Source organism: Electrophorus electricus, chromosome 21, assembly GCF_013358815.1.
Source record: "Electrophorus electricus isolate fEleEle1 chromosome 21, fEleEle1.pri, whole genome shotgun sequence".
Taxonomy (NCBI): Eukaryota; Metazoa; Chordata; class Actinopteri; order Gymnotiformes; family Gymnotidae; genus Electrophorus; species Electrophorus electricus.
The window spans coordinates 12,934,304-12,953,605 of record NC_049555.1 but is presented as its reverse complement, the minus strand read 5'-3'; the positions used below and the strand labels follow the sequence as shown (position 1 = coordinate 12,953,605).

General features: G+C 44.9%; 1 protein-coding gene across 10 annotated transcripts in view; it reads left to right on the top strand.

Moving 5' to 3' along the window:
- Positions 1 to 19,302, top strand: part of chd9 (chromodomain helicase DNA binding protein 9) — a 59,424-nt gene that overhangs the window by 4,609 nt on the left and 35,513 nt on the right. For 6 of the 10 annotated variants that reach the window (XM_035520906.1, XM_035520905.1, XM_035520909.1 and 3 more), the window contains exons 2-3: positions 430 to 513; positions 703 to 2,397. In XM_035520906.1, the coding sequence (XP_035376799.1) occupies positions 835 to 2,397 (1,563 nt within the window). In that variant the 5' untranslated portion in view covers positions 430 to 513; positions 703 to 834. Of the gene's footprint in view, positions 1 to 429; positions 514 to 702; positions 2,398 to 10,362; positions 10,433 to 16,605; positions 17,595 to 19,302 lie in introns of those variants that run through there. The other 4 variants (XM_035520903.1, XM_035520904.1, XM_035520912.1 and 1 more) reach the window with 3 other exon arrangements.

Here is a 19,302-nt window from a genome sequence, read left to right as displayed (position 1 = left end):
TTTAAAAATAAGCTTTTAAAGTAAGAAACATTGATTTTACCAAAAAAGTAAATAAATGAATAACTGTGAAACACAATATGTTTTTTAAAAAGAAAAGCTTGATTATCCTTTAATACCTGACAGACTGTTATATCCATCAAAAAAGAGTGTGCACTTTAGTGGATATTTATATTCTGTATTTACATATTCATGAACTATATTCTGCGAGACTAATAAAAGGGAGGTAGTGTTGTTTTGGGTTTTTTTCTCATAGGCCACAAATCTATAGAATTTAAAATATGGGTATATGAAATGTTTGTTTTTGTTTGTCTCAAGCGCAGCCTCATCTAATGTTTTGATCATTTAGGTGTGAGCATCTAATGTTTATAAAAGGGGATTGTATCAATGTTTTAATAATTCAGTGATGGGTTTCTCTGCATTCTGATGTAGGCTAATTGTGACTCAAAAGTTAGCTCTTGCTGAAGTTCCCCAAGAACTGGGCTAATTCCTGTGCTGTATGACAACCTTGCTGAGGTACCATTGGTAGTATGATGCATTTTACATTTGTTATAACACATGTAGGGTTATCCTACAGCTTATTTTAACTGAGGCCTAATATTTTAGGCCTGATGTCAACATACGGTTATATGTATTTTGAAACATTGATGAAAGTTTTTGAACATTTGCTTAAAGATGGTTTTTGTCTCTTTGAACTCTCTGCAGAAACTCAATGGGGACATGGAGGCAGTGTGATTCTTGACACTCTACAGAAACACATTCCACTTGGCTGTCCTGCTATGAGGACCGCTATAGAAAAGCAGCAGTCTATGCAATGAGTCTGTGACAGACGTCATAATGGACTTTTTTGGTGACACAAACCTTTTTGAGGGCTTGACTCAGGATTTGGCTCAGGACTGCTTCAGCTCCGAGCCTGTTTCCTTAGCGGATGAGCTCGACCTTGGCCCAGGGTTTGATCCGCTTCAGATGAATCCAGTGGAGCCTGAGAAACACCCTGGAATGGTGGCGAGTTCTGTGCCCTCGGCCAGCCAGCATGGGGTACACTACAGTCAACAGATGGGTCAGTTTGACGGTATGAAGGTCCAGACCTCCATGGCACAGTCCTATTCAAGTCCAGTGGGCAACAACAGCGTTGGGGGACCTTTCCTGACCCAGTCATCCCATTTTCAAGAGCCGTCCCTGAATCAAACGCCTCAGACCAACGGACTATATTCCAGTAACAGTCCAATATGGGCGGAGCAGAGAGCAAACGCCTACCAACACCAGCAAATTCACCATCAGCACCAACCGCTGCAGCAGCAACAACAACAGCAGCACCACCTTAAGCAGCAGATGCATCCGCCCCAGTTTCCGCATCAGCTTCCACACTGCCAGGCTCAGCAACAGCGCCAACATCAGTACGGTCAGCAACACCCGCATCTCCAGCAGAGACGGCAGGTGCTCGGTCAGCAGCAGTTGTCTGCCCGGCACCAGATGCCACACCAGCAACTGCACCAGCACAGCAAGGCCTACCAGGACCACCACAGCTTCTACTACCCAGGCAGCGCGGACTCTCACCAAAGCCACCACGGCTCGATGAATTCGGAGGGGAGCCCCCTTTATTCGGGCGGTGAACAGGGTCCTCGCGCGCAGTCTGGACCTTACATGGAGGTGCCGATGATTCCTGCGACATCTCAGCAGCAGAGTAGGTACCAGCTGGCCCAGGGGGTGCAAGGGTTCCCTGCGGTCCCTGAGGTGGAGGACAGTAACCTGGGGTTCCATGTTCAGTCTTCCCCTGGAGCCTACACCCTGTCTTCCTGCTCAGCCAGTCTTGCTTCGTCCTACCCTTCTCAGTACCCCTTCCCTGGTCAGCCTTCTGCGGTGGTAAACGCGACCCAGCCGCCTCAAGCCGCCTTGACAAAGACCACGGCAGCCATGCCGTCTGCTTCCGGTCTTGGCGGCAGCGAGTCCGGCTGTCCCTTCTTGGCAGATCCGGTAATGGAGCAGCAGCAAAGGACTCAGAACCAGGGACCTGGGCCCTGGAAGCCCGCACCGGACACGTACGGTACCGCCGAGATGTTCTCAGAGGGCCTGAACTCTTTCGCCGGCGCAAACGGCCACTTCTCGCAACCGAACAAAGGCTGCGACAACCAGGGCGTGACCAGTGGTGGGTTTCAGGGTCTGGCTGAGGCACTGTTGGATCATCCGCACGGGGGAATCGAGGGGCTCGGTGATGGGCATGATCTTCTGGGGGATGAGCTGTTGCCCCAGCTCGAAGCGTTTGTTCAGGAAGAGACCTCCAACAGGTCCTGGAGCAACGCGAGACCAGGTGAAGACCCAAACGAGGAACCCGAGGACGACGAGGAAAGAGAAGAAGACATGGCTTATGAAGAAGCGCTGTCTTTGTGTTATGAGTCACAGGTAAGTGATCAGGCGTGCGGTGTCTGCATAATTGTCAGGTTTCCGTGCCTAAGTCTTGCTTGTTAGGAGCGAGCCAGATGTTAGGGTTTGAAGTGGGGTCAAGGATGAGCGTAATGATGGTGGGAAAATTCTGAGCTTTGTCAAAATAGTCTTAGCAGAATGTACGATGCAGGTTGTCATGTTGCGTTGCTCAACTTGTTTGCCGATTGTCACTACGGAGAGTTTAAAATTAATTTGACAAAAATAGAATAAAGATAGGAAGAGAGAAATGGAGAGGAGAGCCGACGTGCTGTCACAGAGGCTCCCTGCTAGACGCCAGCCTTCTGGATAATAATTAACTTCCTCAAAGAGGACGAGAGCAAGTATGACCGAAATGTCCTGTCGTTACGCCGAGGTGAAAGACTGGCGGCCGTTGGACAGGTACAGACAGTCAAGAGACAGACGCACAGAGAAAGAGGAAGAGAAATGGAGGCAAAGACGCTCTGAGATCATAATGGTGGAGCGTTTCCTCCCCGATGGGCTGCAGGCGTGTACCATCTGATTAGGAGAGAGGTATCGGGCCCTTAGTGCCACTGAGCACACTTAAGGGCATAATGAGGCCAGCAGCAGGAGCACGGAGGGGTAACCACAACGTGCGCTCTGTCCGGGCTGCAGCGTGGGGGTGGCGTGGTTATATTTGTGTCCTTGCGTTTTGGGTTGAATGTTTGTTCATGTTTGCAGGTGGGGGTTGGTGGGGGGGGGGGGGGGGAGGGACGAATCAGTGGAGAGAGAGAGAGAGAGAGAGAGAGAGAGAGAGAGAGAGAGACCTACAGGGAGGGGGGGGGGGGGGGGGAATGCTGTTAGCCAGCCCTGCTGGAGTCAGTGCTTACTTCTGGTATCAGAAGAGTGTCAGAGAGACACTCTCTCTTGCTCTGTGTCTTGTTTACTCTCTCTCTCTCTCTTGATGACGTAACTGCCTCAGTCTTTCCCCACAGCCTGCTGACACAGGGAGCTGGGCTCAGAGATTCAGCTGTCTCTCACACATGCAGCGCTTGCCAGTTTTAACACACACACGCACGCGAACGTGCACGCGCGTGTGCTCAGTGCACTCCGTCTGCCAGTACACACACAAGCTGGCACGTACTTGCAAACACACACCTAATTCTTACGGTTTGCCAGATGCACTCGCGCACGCACGCACACGCGCGCACACGCGCACACACACCCCCACAAGCAGATATCTGTACACACACAGCTAGGTAGGTGTTTGCTTTTTGTCAGACTACCAGCCTCATTGTTGCACCACATTGTATCATTTCTGGTTTATTGGGATAAAAACATTATTCCCAGAATGTTTTACAGCAGTTATTAGTTGATAGTCAAACAAGCAGCAGTACATGTGGATAAACGGCCACTGGTAGACAGACACACGAACTAACGGAGTCAGACAGGAGGCTCGCTGAGCTAATTTGTCTGTCCTCACAAATCTTTAATTAAAGCCTAGCCAGGAAGTCATGAATGTACAGATTGTGTGACTTCCTGGGGAGAGAGACAGAGAAAGAGGGAGACAGACAGACAGACACACACACACACACACACACACACACACACACCAGGAGGGAGAGAGAGAGAGAGGGACTATGAAGGTTAGACAGGGCCATTCATGTGCATTGGGCTATAGAAGGCCAACAGATGCACTATGTCATACAGTCACACCCATGCACAGAGAGAGAGAGCGAGAGGGAGGGAGGGAGGGAGGGAGGGAGAGAGGGAGGGAGAGAGAAGAGAGAGAGAGAGAGAGAGAGAGAGAGAAGGGCCTCACTCAAACTCTCTTCCTGCTACAGTAGCTTCTAAGAAAGACTCTGGAGTCTGTACCTCCTAGATCTGCGTTAGTGTGTTTTCAGTTCAAGCCAGTTGACCAAGGCTAACCGATTTTACATGTACTAAGGCCAGAACTATTTTTAATTAATTATTAAATTAATTATGAATTATTTTAAATGAATGGTCAATGCACTCAATTGAATGACCAGTTTCTGTGTGGCAAGGTTTACTTTGTAAATACTGCCCTAAAGTTTACATTTATTGTATTATTGACCTCCTGTTTGAAAACTAATAGCTTATTTTGTGCAGTGTGCAGTTTATATATTAGTTATAGTTACATATTTCTTAAGGTCTATTGAGAAAAATAAAGGCATCCTATACTGAATCATCCATTAAAATCTGACAGAATATCAAGTATTAATAACAGGTCACCCAATGGTGGTGAATTTGGCTTAACTCAAAGTTAGTTCCTAGTCAGATATAATGGCTAGTCATGTGGCCAAAACTTTGCCTGCTGTGGCCTACTTAAGTTGTGTAAAAGGATGAGCAAGGAAGACAAACTTAAGAGGCACAGATAAAATGCCAAACTCCTGTTCTAGCTCATCATGACAATTTAAAACAAATGAATTCCAGCATTTCACCTAGAGTTTGGTCTTTCTGGAAAGATCCCATAAATCTCCCCTTACTGCTTTGAGTTGATTGAAACTTTTAAATTGGATTTAAGTTGGCCCCTCCCCTTCTAACAGGAGAGACATGATTTAACATGGATTTTCATAAAGATAAAAGTAATACTTTATAAAATAAATGCTTTGTTTAAAATGAAGATAGAACAAATAAACCAAAAACCAATCTTACTTGAACTGAGGACTGAGGTATACAATATTGTGCATAAGCCCCAACAAAGGAAACTTTATTTATCTGAATAGGAAGTGTATAACTGCATTTAAAATGACCACATAACACTTAAAACCTAATAGAATCAAACTTTAAAATCAGTCAAAATAAACAAGAATGTATTGATGGTTTTTGATACCTGCTGATACCTGATATCTTGGCTGAAGAGACCTACAGTCTGGTTCAGTAATCTCTATGATTTTTAACTAACACACAAAAAAGTGTCAGCTAAATGCCATAAATGTAAATGTTAAATAATTCGACTCTGTCCAGAGTGCCCATTGCATCAGTGACGTGGTCCACTTTCTTCAGTTGAGACTGCTACTGAGTTGGTCTGGGTGTAAAATTTTCAGAACATGCAAAAGTTGTGCTGTCTGAGAATATCTTATTGTAATATTATTGCAGCTAGGATCTGCTATGGAGTATCTGTTTGGCTTGCACGTGTTTTTTCAATCTTTATCCAAAATCTCATATTACATAACTGAAACTTGAGGAGATAAATAGCCCGTTATTATTATGGCCTTTATTTAATAACAGATGTCCCATATGTCCACATCATTCAGAATATTCCACCTTGGATCAATCTATCCATATCGTATCTTCCCAAAACACTGTTTGTTCATCTAGGTGTTTCTGGATAAATGTGATCTGAGTATTTATGTTTGTCTTGGTAAATGTGAGCTGAGTATTTATGCTTGTCTTGGTAAATGTGAGGTGAGGTATTTATGCTCGTCTTGGTAAATGTGAGGTGAGGAATTTATGCTCGTCTTGGTAAATGTAAGGTGAGGTATTTATGCTTGTCTTGGTAAATGTGAGGTATTTATGCTCGTCTTGGTAAATGTGAGGTGAGTATTTATGCTCGTCTTGGTAAATGTGTGGTGAGGTATTTATGCTCGTCTTGGTAAATGTGTGCTGAGGTATTTATGCTCGTCTTGGTAAATGTGTGCTGAGGTATTTATGCTCGTCTTGGTAAATGCGAGGTGAGTATTTATGCTCGTCTTGGTAAATGCGAGGTGAGTATTTATGCTCGTCTTGGTAAATGCGAGGTGAGTATTTATGCTCGTCTTGGTAAATGCGAGGTGAGTATTTATGCTTGTCTTGGTTAGTGCTGCTCTCACCTTTTATTTTCTCTTTCTAACTGAGGTATCAGAAACAATTACTACCTGACGCTACAGAAACCTCCAGTACTCTGACTGGTTTGTTTGTTGGTTTGTTTGTTTACTTATTTTTGATCCTTTGTGGATGAATGCACAACATTTCTGGCTCCCCTTCTGGCTCTCTGGGGCCCCAGGAGCTTCCACACAGGAGCTTTGAACCCTGTGCAGGCTGATGGATATGACCGTCTGGATTGGTCCATCCTTTGGTGAAGCACAGTGTTCATGTTGATACTTTGACCATCAGGGTCGAGCTGCCAACACAGTCACGAAGAGGGAGGTTTAAAACAACCAGGTCCTGTATGTGATTGGTCCAGGGTCAAACATTTGCACTAAGAGAATAGGAAGGGCAGAAGACTTTCTCACACTGTGTAGTTTAACTATGATCCACCCCGTGGGTTTAATTTCAATACCAACTGAATCACAGACCTGCATCCATCCAGTCTCACCATGCTAATGCTCACGCTGAATTTGAAATATTTGGCTTCTGTTGATAAACAGACTACTTTTTTCTCTGTGGTTCAGAAGCAGAGGCAGCAGAGCGTGGCCTTATTTTAGCTGACAACGGTCATGTCTACTCATTTTACTCAGTAGTGCTGCGATCCTTGTCTAACCTTTTCTACGAAGCAGATTCAGTGATTGGTTAGCTCTGAGTGAAATGTAACAGGTGTGTCCTGTTGGAAATAAGACAGGTCACCTGGTCAAGATATCTATTAAAGGGGCCAGTATGAGGCTATGTGTTTACCTTGACCCTCACTCTCCCCTAGTGAAGGGAATAACATATTACATTACACACATCCATTTATGTTTCAGATTTTACTGACTCTAAGTGTTTTGACCTATAATAAACGTCACCTTTCATTTGCACTGATGCATTTCATTTACCCATTCTTATATATATAGGTGCATCTCAATAAATTAGAATATCATCAAAAAGTCAATTTATGTCAGTAATTCAAAAAGTGAAACGCGTATATTATATAGATTCATTACACACAGAGTGATCTGTTTCAAGTGTTTATTTCTTTTAATGTTGATGATTATGGCCTATAGGCAATAAAAACCCAAAACTCAGTATCTCAGAAAATTTGAATATTATATAAGACCAATTCAGAAAATGATTTTTAATACATAAATGTTGGCCTACTGAGAAGTATGTACAGTATATGCACTCAATACTTGGTCGGGGCTCCTTTTGCATGAATGACCGCTTCAATGCAGCCTGACATGGAGGTGATCAGCCTGTGGCACTGTTGAGGTGTTATGGAAGCCCAGGTTGCTTTGATAGCAGCCTTCACCTCGTCTGCATTGTTGGGTCTGGTGTCTCTCATCTTCCTCTTGACAATACCCCATAGATTCTCTATGGGGTTTAGGTCAGGTGAGTTTGCTGGTCACTCAAACACAATGGTACTGTGGTTATTAAACCAGGTATTGGTACTTTTGGCAGTGTGGGCAGGTGCCAAGTCGTGCTGGAAAATGAAATCCACATCTCCATAAAGCTTGTCAGCAGAGGGATGCATGAAGCGCTCTAAAAGGTCCTGGTAGACGGCTGCGCTGACTTTGGACTTGATATAACACAGTGGACCAACACCAGCAGATGACACGGCTCCCCAAACCATCACTGATTGTGTAAACTTCACACTAGAGCTCAAGCAGCTTGGATTGTGTGCCTCTCCACTCTTCCTCCAGACTCTGGGACCTTGACTTCCAAATGAAATGCAAAATTTACTGTCCTCTGAAAACAGGACTTTGGATCACTGAGCTGCAGTCCAGTCCTTTTTCTCGTCGTTCCAGGTAAGACGCTTCCGACGTTGTCTCTGGGTCATGAGTGGCTTGACACAAGGAAAGCGACAGTTGTAGGCCACGTCCTGGATACGTCTGTGTGTGGTGACTCCAGCAGCAGTCCAATCCTTGTGAATCTCCACCAAATTCTTGAATCGCCTTTTCTTGACAATCCTTTCAAGGCTGCAGTTATCCATGTTGCTTGTGTACTTTTTTCTTCCACTCAACTTTCCATTTATATGCGTGGATACAGCACTCTGTGAACAGCCAGCTTCTTTAGCAATGACCTTTTGTGGCTTACCTGCCTTATGGAGGGTTTCAGTGACTGCCTTCTGGACAACTATTGAGTCAGCAGTCTTCCCCATGATTGTGTAGCCTACTGAACCAGACCGAGGGACCATTTAAAGGCTTCGGAAACCTTTGCAGGTGTTTTGTGTTAGCCGATTAGAGTGTGACACCATGAGTCTTCAATATTGAACTTTTTCACAATATTCTAATTTCTGAGATACTGACTTTTGGGTTTACATTGGCTGTAGGCCATAATGATCAACATTTAAAGAAATAAACGCTTGAAACAGATCACTCTGTGTGTGATGAATCTATATAATATACGTGTTTCACTTTTTGAATTGAATTACTGACATAAATGATCTTTTCGATGATATTCTAATTTATTGAGATGCACGTGTGTGTGTGTGTGTGTATATAATCTCCTTTAGGTGGTCTCTGTCCTTCAAGCTTGGGTCCTCTGGGAGCCTGAGGGTCCTGTGTAGCATCTTAGCTGTTCCCAGGACGGCACTCTTCTGGATGGAGATCTCAGATGTTGTTCCTGGGCTCTGCTGCAGCCATTCTCCCAGTGTGGGGGTCACAGCCCCTAGTGCTCTAATTACCAGGGGGCTACTGCAGTTGCCTTCACTTCCACATCTTTCCAGCTCTTCTCTCAGCTCTTGGTGTTTCTCGGGCTTTTCCTTGGTGCTGACATTGGCATCACTTGGGATTGCTACATCTATCCTGCTGTTTGTCCATCACTGCTATGTCTGGTTGGTCATCCAGTACCATTTGTCAGTCTGGAAATCCCACAGGATCTTATCTTGGTCATTGTCCACCACCTTCAGCGGTGTGTCCCACTCTGACCTCGGAGCTTCCAGCCTGAATTCGGCACAGATGTTTCTCTATACTATGCCAACCACTTGTTTATGGTGTTTGTTCCTGTGTTGCCATGATTAGAGCCTAAGTGCTGTCTTTGACTCCAGCCACTTCCACTCTTAGCTGGTGGTACATGCCATGCAGGGGCTTATCCTCCATTATGCTCCTTGTCCCCCATCATTTCCATGTACCTAGATAGATAGATAGATAGATAGATAGATAGATAGATAGATAGATAGATAGATAGATAGATAGATAGATAGATAGATAGATAGATAGATAGATAGATAGATAGATAGATAGATAGATAGATAGATAGATAGATAGATAGATAATCTCTATCTATCTATCTATCTATCTATCTATCTATCTATCTATCTATCTATCTATCTATCTATCTATCTATCTATCTATCTATCTATCTATCTATCTATCTATCCTCAGTGTGTGTGCATATGTCTGGGTCTGGGAAGGCACAGAGAGAGAAAAATGGTGTCAGGCAGGTGCCTTATTTATGCTTCAGTGATTTCAACTTGAGTTTTTCCCCCTACTCCAACTTAACATCTGTGTGACGTGTGTGTGTTTGGTCTTAGCTGCTCTGGGTGTTTATGTCGTTATATTTTTGTGAAAGTTGAGTGTGTGTGTTGTGTTTACTGTGATCCTGGGTGTTTATGCAGTTGTTGATTTGCTGCTGTGTAGTTGTGTATATCTGTGTGTGTGTGTGTGTGTGTGTGTGTGTGGGGCTTTGTTGCTTCCTGACCCTGCCACTTTGAGGTTTATATAACTCACTCAGCCTGCCAAGCAAAGCATCTAACCAGAACTGTAACCTGACACCCTGTCGCTCACAAACCCGTCGTGCTCTGACTGTGTGTGAGAGAGAGAGAGAGAGAGAGAGAGAGAGAGAGAGAGAGAGAAACCGAGAAACCGAGGCAGAGACAGACATAGGCTCTGTTACGTAGTGAGAGAACAACCCCCTGATCTGAGATCAGCAGTACTCGCTTTCCTTTGCTGCTCAATGTCTGCACTACCTGGCACTCAGGGATGGTGGGAAGGGCATACAGGGTTAAAGGTCAACAGGAAGTAGAATATTCAACTGCGTATTGAGGACCGGAAGGGGAGGAGAGAAGAGAGAGAGAGAGAGAGAGAGAGAGAGACAGAGAGAGAGAGAGAGAGAGAGAGAAGGCGAGAGGGAGGGGCGTGTTGACTTGGCTTTGGACTGCTGTACAGCATGTGGGAAGTGAGCCAGACCAAACCACACAGTAGGTTCTGAATCAACCATCGCTGCCTTTCTCATTCTTCTCACTGTACGTGTGGGGGAGGGGTTTAAAAAGAGTTCACTTTGGTTCCACTGAGGGTCAATTGTTTTGTTTTTTATATTTTTTGTGTGTGTGTGTGTGTGTGTGTGTGTGTGTGTGTGTGTGTTGTAGCCAGCCGGTTTCACTGCACTTGTGGAGGGAGGGGGGATGGTTGCGTGGGTGGAATGTCGGGCGTTTTGGGCGACGACACAACTTGACCTCTTTCTGTCGCAGTCAGGTTAACCCTTCACACGCTGGATCAAAATGATACAATCCTCGGCTGGGTGTCAGGGTGGAAAACTCCAGTCTGGTGACTCTGACATTACCAGTTGCCTTAAATATTCTGCTCAGAATTCCTTCTATGCGTGGGTTCGTAGCTATAAGGGGCTGGTCTGTGGTGTGTATATTTTTCTTTGTCTTTGCCCTTGGACAGCGGTTTCTAAATGTCGAGCGTGAGAGCAGATCATTGATTGGTTGAGAGCAGGTCATTGATTGGTTGAGAGGAGGTCACTGATTGGTCATGAGTTCACGGCTTCTCAGGTAGCATCCAAATGTCAGAGGACTTGTCCGTTGCCATGGCAGTATGGGTCATGGTTCTAGATTTTGTTTATAGAAAGAAAAGGGAGGTGATTGAGTCTTGTTCCCCTGATCGCAAAAGCAAGGTTTGGTAAGGTCACCCCCCTCACTGGAGCTACGGTGTGTTTAGCCATATTGCTGCCTTATTGATTCAGATTGCTTGTCGTACTTGTTCTTCCGGTATCTTCCATTATGCTGAGTATGTTGTGTTTAATATTTTACTGATGTGAAGCAGAAAAGCAGAAAATGGAGGCTGGTCTCTCTTTCAGACGTTTGTAAATGATATTAGAAACAAAGTTAGATAGATGTCTTGAAGGATAATCATTTTCGTGTGTGTGTGTGTGTGTGTGTGTGTGTGTGTGTGTGTGTGTGTGTATGTGTGGCCTTTAGTAAGAATTTTGAGAATGAAGTCAACTCATTACATGACATAAACTATATGTTTATTTTTATTTTTTTTACAAAAATCACACGTTTGCTACTTTTGTTTATACTTGATTTTTCAAACTTGTCTGTAGCTGTTTACATACAGAATGTGATATATTTTCATTTGCAGTTAAATCACCTGAAAAAGAAAACTGCAAGAAGCTTTTGCAAATTAATTTTCATTGTTTATGGCTTTACTGTTTTCTAATTTATCGTAGCAAACCGACAGCAGAGTAAAGAGTCTCATCATGTAGTCATCTTCTCATGGCTACAATTTACAGTAGATCAACACAACAGAAAGAGTGACGTTTCTTCAGTTCAATGTGTTAACAGTGGTTTACTCACTTAACACTCAACTATGTAAATGCAAACAAATAAAACATCTCAATTTTTGAAGAATATTTATGAGGCACTTGAGTTTTCCCAAGGCAAGCACCTGTACATTGGCATTGGAAATTATCCCAGCATGCAGTGTATCCGTGCATCTGCAGACGTCCCATAATACAACCACAAGCCATCTTCAATTTTGGTTATTTAATTTTTTTTAAAATTTTTTTTACATTAAATAAAATAAGTTGTACGGTTATTTGTTTTCAGCAGTAATCATAGACTGGCTAACTAGGTTAGTTCTGTTGCTTCAGGCTACAGTGACAGATTATCACTTAGCACAGTAACGTGTTAATCTAACTAGTCACCATTATATTCTTCGTGATCCCAGTGTGAAAACTAAACCAGTTAGTGCACACTGACTAAGAGTATCTCAGTAAGATGAGTCTCTGTAATCTTAGTCCTGCTGAGATATAAACGTTATGCCTAGACAGTTAATGATGAGATTACGAATTGAGACCCTGCCGTGTGCCTGTCACGTGTCCGGCACTACATGGAAAGCTGCAACTTTACCTGCCGTGTATCTATTTGTGTGAAGGGCACAAATCAATTTTGCTAACAAAAACCTTCCTCTGCTTGACAATAGACGTGGACGGTGGTTGTGGGTGCTGTCCAGCTTTTGATTGAAATAGTGATTTGACCGCTGGCGATTCCAGACATTTGCATGGCATGAGTGTGGTTCAGAATCTCCTCTCAGGCACGTGAGATGGCAATCGCGTCGTGATAAGCAGGGCGGAGTTCCGCGTGGGTGTCTTTACACTTATCCCACAGGCACCTGTCTGCTCTCTGCAGGAAGCAGAAATTAGAACAGAAAGATACTGTGTGTGTGTGTGTGTGTGTGTGTGTGTGTGTGTGTGTGTGTGTGTGTGTGAGGGACTCTGTCGCTGCTGTCTTTTGTTCCAGATTAATAGCATTGCTGTAAAGGTTTCATTAACCCTACCTGCTGCATTTTTTTCTTGCTGGTGCTTTCCCATTTTCTCTCTCTCTCTCTCTCTCCCTCCCTCCCTCTCCTTTCACTGGTGCGCTGTAGCAGTGGTTACAGGACTCTCGTGTTATACTGCTGCTCTGTGGGCAGCGAGCCGTCCCCAGATGCTGTGAGAGTCCTGCCCTATACGTTCCAGAACTGTTGTTGCTAAATACTCTAAATACTCAACTACTCTTGTTGCTAAATAATTGGACGCGGCCGTTTTGCATAAAAAGAGACAAAGCTGCTGTGAATGAATGCGCGAATGAATGAGTGAATGGATGGATAAACAGATGGATGGATGAATATTCAGTATAAAAGCACTCCATATTTACCTCGGTGAACCAGGACTTCCTTTATGTGGCTTGAGTAATGGATCATATAGTCTAAAGTGACAACTTTTAATCCTTGTTTCCACGCCACTTCATTGGTCTTTTCCTTCACTTCTCCAGGCCTAATTCCATGGAAGTCGAAGCTCTCCTTGGCACTCTGTGTGCCACAGGCCAGCCCGTCCTCAGTTGGCACTTGTCACGCCCGTCTCCAGGTGCCGCACTCAGTAACGTTATAAGTTGCGTAATAAAAAAAATGACGATAAAAGAACAGTTGATGGCATCTCCCGTTCCTGCATCAGGTCCGTGATGGCCCGAGTGACTCCCGGGTGACCTGCTCACCCTCCGTTTGTTGCTGTCATTTCTGTCAGTCTCTGGAATCCTTCAAGGACTTTAAAACACAAGCTTTTTTAATTTCTACAGATATATTTGTAAACGATTTAATAGAAACTTTCAGTCGAATTGCCAATATTCCAACAACTGACACCAAACGTGCATTACAACAGTTCAACCTCTTTTCCTTTAAGTAACCTTGAATCCACAAGCTAGCCTGGGTAATTAGGGTCTGACATGAATTTCTAATTATGAGGCAGAGCAAGCATTAGCATAGCAACTTGTACACTCTAACTATGGAAGGATTTCTTTATAGGCTGATTACTATAAATATCCCCTACAGTGAGGCACAGATATGGGGCCATTTTAAACGTTTGTGCAGCCTGTCGAGATCACAGTATCAGGAAGCAGACAGCTTGTCTGTTCAGCCTGTCTGCAATTTGGTCTGCACAGAGTGATTTGTATAAAATGGTTTGGGACACGTTTTGGCAAATTATAAACTTTTTTTTTCTTTATATTTAACTTACTCACGGCTCATGTTGTCTTCAGTATACAGCCTGAATATAGCTTTGGATTGCAAGCTACAAAATCACCTAAAATTCTGCACTCAAAAGCAGGGAGAGAACTTTTAAAGAGGCACCCAGAATCCCTGTCATTTCCGGTTCCACAGGAAAAGAAATACATTATTTTCAAATTACCAATCTGCTTTTAAACACACTGCAAGCTTGAAAAGTGCAAGCTTTTTGAGCCAGAACATTGGACAATATTCGATCCGCACACGTCGTAAGCGGCGTTTTGAGAATGTGTAGAAACTATAGTAATTTGACCTGGAGCACGTACTCTCGACACGTTAGTGTGTTCCTGCAGCTAAGCACTGTATATGGAGTCAACAGTGTCCTCTAGACGGTGTGGTTGTAGGTCAAAGACACTGCCAGCTGTGTGTTTGCGCGTGCACGTGTGCTGGAGAAGGCCTTGCTTACAGGGCCGTGCTAGCTACTGCTTTACCCGGGAAAGGGTCATTAATAGCTGCTGCCATGTTCAGTGGGACCAGGAAACACTGCTACACATCTTGTCCTCTTTAATTAATCAGCTTGCCCTCGTCTCTCTCTTTCTCTCCCTCTCTCTATCTCTCCATTATTCTTTCCTCTTTATTTCACTTTCTCTCTCTTTCTCTCTCTCTCTGTCTCTCCAGTCTAACTCCGCATTACCCTGCTGTTCCAGTCTTAATTATGGACCCTAATCTTTCTCGGGCAGGTCCTGACAGTGTAATCTATATTCAGTTAACTAGCACACTGGCACGGCTAATGCTAGTGCGAGAGCAGCACAGCCTTGCGCGTAGTCTGCTCCTGGCTGTAGTGTGGAGCTGGCAGTTCAAAGCGAAGCCTGCTGTCATTAGCATGATTACACTGTAAGACGTGTGACTTAATGATCCGTATTTTTCTGGTACGAATCAAGGGAAGCTTGGTCACCTCGCTCGTAAATGACATGTTTCTTATAGAGTGAAACTTTTTTTTTTTTTTTGCAATACTAGTTAGAACTGTGAAGAATTATTGGACAACTCATGGATTAGCATTTTATATGTTCAGACATTGGTTTAAATTTCTGTTGTTGCCCCTTAATTGGCTGGCCATTTTAACAATTTAACAAGTCCCTCTTTAGATGAGTAATAATTAAATTAATCGGATATAATTTCCTATTATAAATGGTTTTCCGGCTTGCATCAGAAGTTGACACGGAGGTGAGATGTCTGTGTTTGTGTTTAACGGTCCGCCTCCCGCACTACGCCACCTCCGTGGTTGGATAATGTAGCTTGAGCCTGACACCTGTGTCATCCTCCACCACCACCCCCACCTCCCCCTCCCCGAGCTGAACTCCACCCCCTAGCCAAGCGCAGCCATTTCATCTCATTTGCATATTAACTGTTTGGTTGCCATGGAACTGGTGTCATTTGTGCCATGTGACTGCGTCAGCATGTGTCTGTATCTCCCCCTCTCTCCCTCGCCGAACATTACAGCCAGGCTTGGCTCTTTGCACCTGTTTATATACCAGCTTGGATTTGTTTTCGCTCTTGTGGCAAACCTTTCTTTCCTTTCCAGTTCTCTCTGCTGTGAGTGAACAGTCAAGTGTGTTTTGCACATATAGACGGCTATGAACCACTCCCACCAAAAAACTGTTTATTTTTTGTCTTTTTTTTTTTTTAAGTTGCTGCGCATTTTAAATGTTCATACTACTTTAAATTATTGTGCTCTTGACTGTGTGTGCGCACACACACATATAAGGGCAGTAATTTAATATTCTATCAAAGGTATTCTGTCAGTTTTTTCCCCACTGTTCTCTCCATGTGTAGTTCAAACTCCAAGGCCTGACACTCACTCTCTCACACACACACACACACACACACACACACACAGAAATACAAATTGCTACATTCTACCTGTTGCACTGCTATTTGAGTTTAATTTGCCTTTTCTCACCACGGGGCAGGCTGAGTCCCCCTCTTTATCTCTATCAGTTGTAAAGGGCCAAACCAAGTCCTTCATGGTTTCTCTTTAAGCCCACTGGACAGATCGAGCCATCATGGCTTACTCAACGATTTCTGAACTTGGTACAATTTATTTTCGGTTTGGAAACCCACCCAGTAAAGCCACCCATGTACAGTTCTGTTTGATTATTAGTCTTGCTAGAGGGACATGCCTGAGATGTGTCCATTCCCGATATTATAGCAGCTAGACAACCTGTAGAGACACTAGATACCCCTGGAGGTTGGGCCTACACAGGCAGCTTCTGCTGTTTCACCTACTTATTGTTGTTAGTGTGCATTCAGACAGTTGGTGTAGAAACCAGGCTGTGTGGATCTGCTATGGCATTCATTTAGACTCTTTACTCCCTCTGTATGTGAGGGAAAGAGGGAGAGGAAAAAAAAAATAATTGCCATGCTCTAAATATTTTTCCTGTGTGCACATGGTCTTCTCTGTTCATCTTTCCCTTTACCCAGACGCTTTTTCGCCCATCTGGAACTGGAATGTCTTGAGTCGATATGTTATCAAACACAAATGAAATAACTCAAGAACCAGAAAAGACATCCGCTCATAAGTTTATTTAATTCAGTCGATTGCTTTACAAATCTCCAAACATTATGTTGTTCAACGGGAATAAATCGAGGTGTAATTGGTAAAAACTCCAGCGTTGCTCTAAACTTCAGAAGACGTTACGTGCATGTACGAGCTAAAATCCAGTATTTTGGGGGTTAAGTTGTGAAAGTTAATGTAATAACTGCGAGCCCCCTCTGCTGGAGGGAGAGAGGGGGGAAGGGATAGAGAAAAAAAAAAAAAAAAACACGAGTCCGGATTTTTAACGACATCTCTAATATTCATGCTGATGCATTTTGATGCTTAGTGCTTTCATTTTGCTCCGCTTTGCGCGCGACTCTCGCTCGCTGCACACACCCCAGCTCGAGAGAGAGAGAGCGAGCGAGAGAGAGGAGAGGAGGGGAACGAGGGAAAAGGAAGAAAGAAAACAAAAACAAGTGGAAAAAGGGGGGGAAAAAGCAAATCTACGAACCGCGCTGCCGAGCTCGTGCGAAAAGCTTTCCGCGTACAAAGGAGGAGTAGCGAGCCTACCTTCACCCGCGATGTAAAAGGAGGAAGAAGTGTGTGTGTGTGTGTGTGTGTGTGTGTGAGAAGAGAGAGCGAGCGAGCGAGAGAGAGAGAGAGAGAGAGAAGAGAAAACTAGCTCGCGGAAAGGAAAACGAGGAAAGAGATCGCGGACGGAGTGAGTCGGGAGAAAAGCGCGAGGGAGGCACCGGGAGAGCCCGAGCGGGGCTCGAGACGCGGTAGAATGAGAGGGTCCCGGACGCGCGCGCCAGGCTCGTTCGTCTGTTCCTCCGTCCCAGTAACGCGCAGCAGCTCCATGAAGCCCGAGCAGGGGAGGAGGTGAAAGCCGCCTGCGCCAAGACACGGATCTGCTGGGGGAGGGAGGGAGAGAGAGAGAGAGAGAGAGAAAAAAAACCCGGCGAAAGGGCAAGGCTTTTGTTAGGCGACCGGAGAGAGGGAAGAGGGGGGAAAAGAAAAGGAAAAAAAAAAACATGTCTACGGTGAAGAGGCCGAGAGGAAGGGTGAGTGAGTGTGAGTGTGTGCGTGTGGGTGGAGGTGGATGGAGGAACTGAACAGCTCCGACTCCCGCTGCAGCCCGTGCAGCCGCCGCCATCTTGCGCCGAGTGCTGCTCCGCTTCCTCTCTGCTGTCGCCAGCATGGCGCTGCGGGCTCGCGCCGGGGCCTGGACCTCACCTCGCCGCGCCGCGCCGCGCCGCGCCGTCGGGCTCTTGCCTTTCCATTCCAGCTTTTATGCCCTCCCTCCCCCCATCTCTCTCTCTCTCTCTCTCTCTCTCTCTCTCTCTCGGTGCAGTACTGAATATGGTGTGTGTGTGTGTGTGTGTGTGTGTCCGCGCGCGCACCAGTGAGAGACAGGAGTGTATCATTCATTCGCGGGTCCAGCGTGGTCTCATAGTAGTTGTGTGTATGTATGTGTATGTATGTGTGTGTGTGTGTGTGTGTGTGTGTGTGTGTGTGTGTGTGTGTATAGAGGTTTTCATGAGAGCCAGAGAAAGGGGGAGAGATTGAAATCACTGCAGTGCTGGCAGCCTGTAATTTTAGTTATTTATAGATGTATTACACAGCTGCAGTGCTTTGACTTGGGTGCATTTTCTCTCTCTCTCTCTCTCTCTCTCTCTCTCATTCTCTCTTAATTTTCCCTGTCCCTCCCTCTGTCCCTCCTCCCTTGTTCTATAGCTTTTCATTTCCATTTTTTCCCTTCTTTCCCTTCATTTCTCCTGATTTTTTCCCCCTACGCCCGAAACGGATTAGCAGAAATATTCCAGTCATATCCCTTCTCTTTCTTTCTGGAGTACTGCGTTCTGCAGCCCGTGTTTATCTTCCAGATGACTTACTGTTTATGTCCCCTCCCCCTCTTTGTTTCACTGCTTCCAGATAATTCTTTCTTTAGGCAGGAAAACGCATAGAAAGCCTGACAATGTGCTCAGATTGGGATCTGTGTTTATAGGTGGTGTTTTGGTCGGGCTCTCTCTGGGTGTGTTTGTGTGTGTGTGTGTGTGTGTGTGTGTAATGAAATAACGGCATTCATGTATAATTCACGTTATGGTGTGGCAGGCTGGGGCATGCTGACGATTGTATTATTCATGCAGGATTGGCTGACAGGCTGTCCGTCTGTCTGTCTGTCTGTGTGTTTGTCTGTTTGGCTCTGTCTTTTCCTCTCCGTCATCCTCTCTGTTGAACGTCTCCTGTTTTTCTGTCGAAAGGATGCGCTTAATTTTAACAGAGAGAAACTGTCCCAACCAGAGACCACGAAGGGTGTGTGACAGGGAATTGGGTGAACCTCTGTGGGTTGGGGGTGAATGCTAGAGCAGTGACCCTGTTCTAACTTTTTGTAAGTAGTTCACTTGTACAGTGAACTGTCTGAAGTCTGCCCAGTAGAACGTTAGTGATGGCACTGTTTATTGTAATTGGAAATTAACCTTTGAGTTGGTGACAGACGGTGTGTTCCCTTTTGACAGCTTTATACCATTGCAGTGGTATCTATAGCTTCATATGCTGTGTGTGTGTGTGTGTACACAAACGTGCAGGTGTTCATATTACTCTCATTCCCCCTAAACAGCTTGTCTGTGCCACAGAGGGTGAATGAAGATCTTGGTCAGAAGCGAGTACGCTTGGACGTCCCATGTTTTTACCTGTAGTGTGTGTGTGATGTGTGTTATGTGTCCGCAAGCTGTGCTTTCACACCTGCGTTCGGTGCTGCCAGAACGTCAG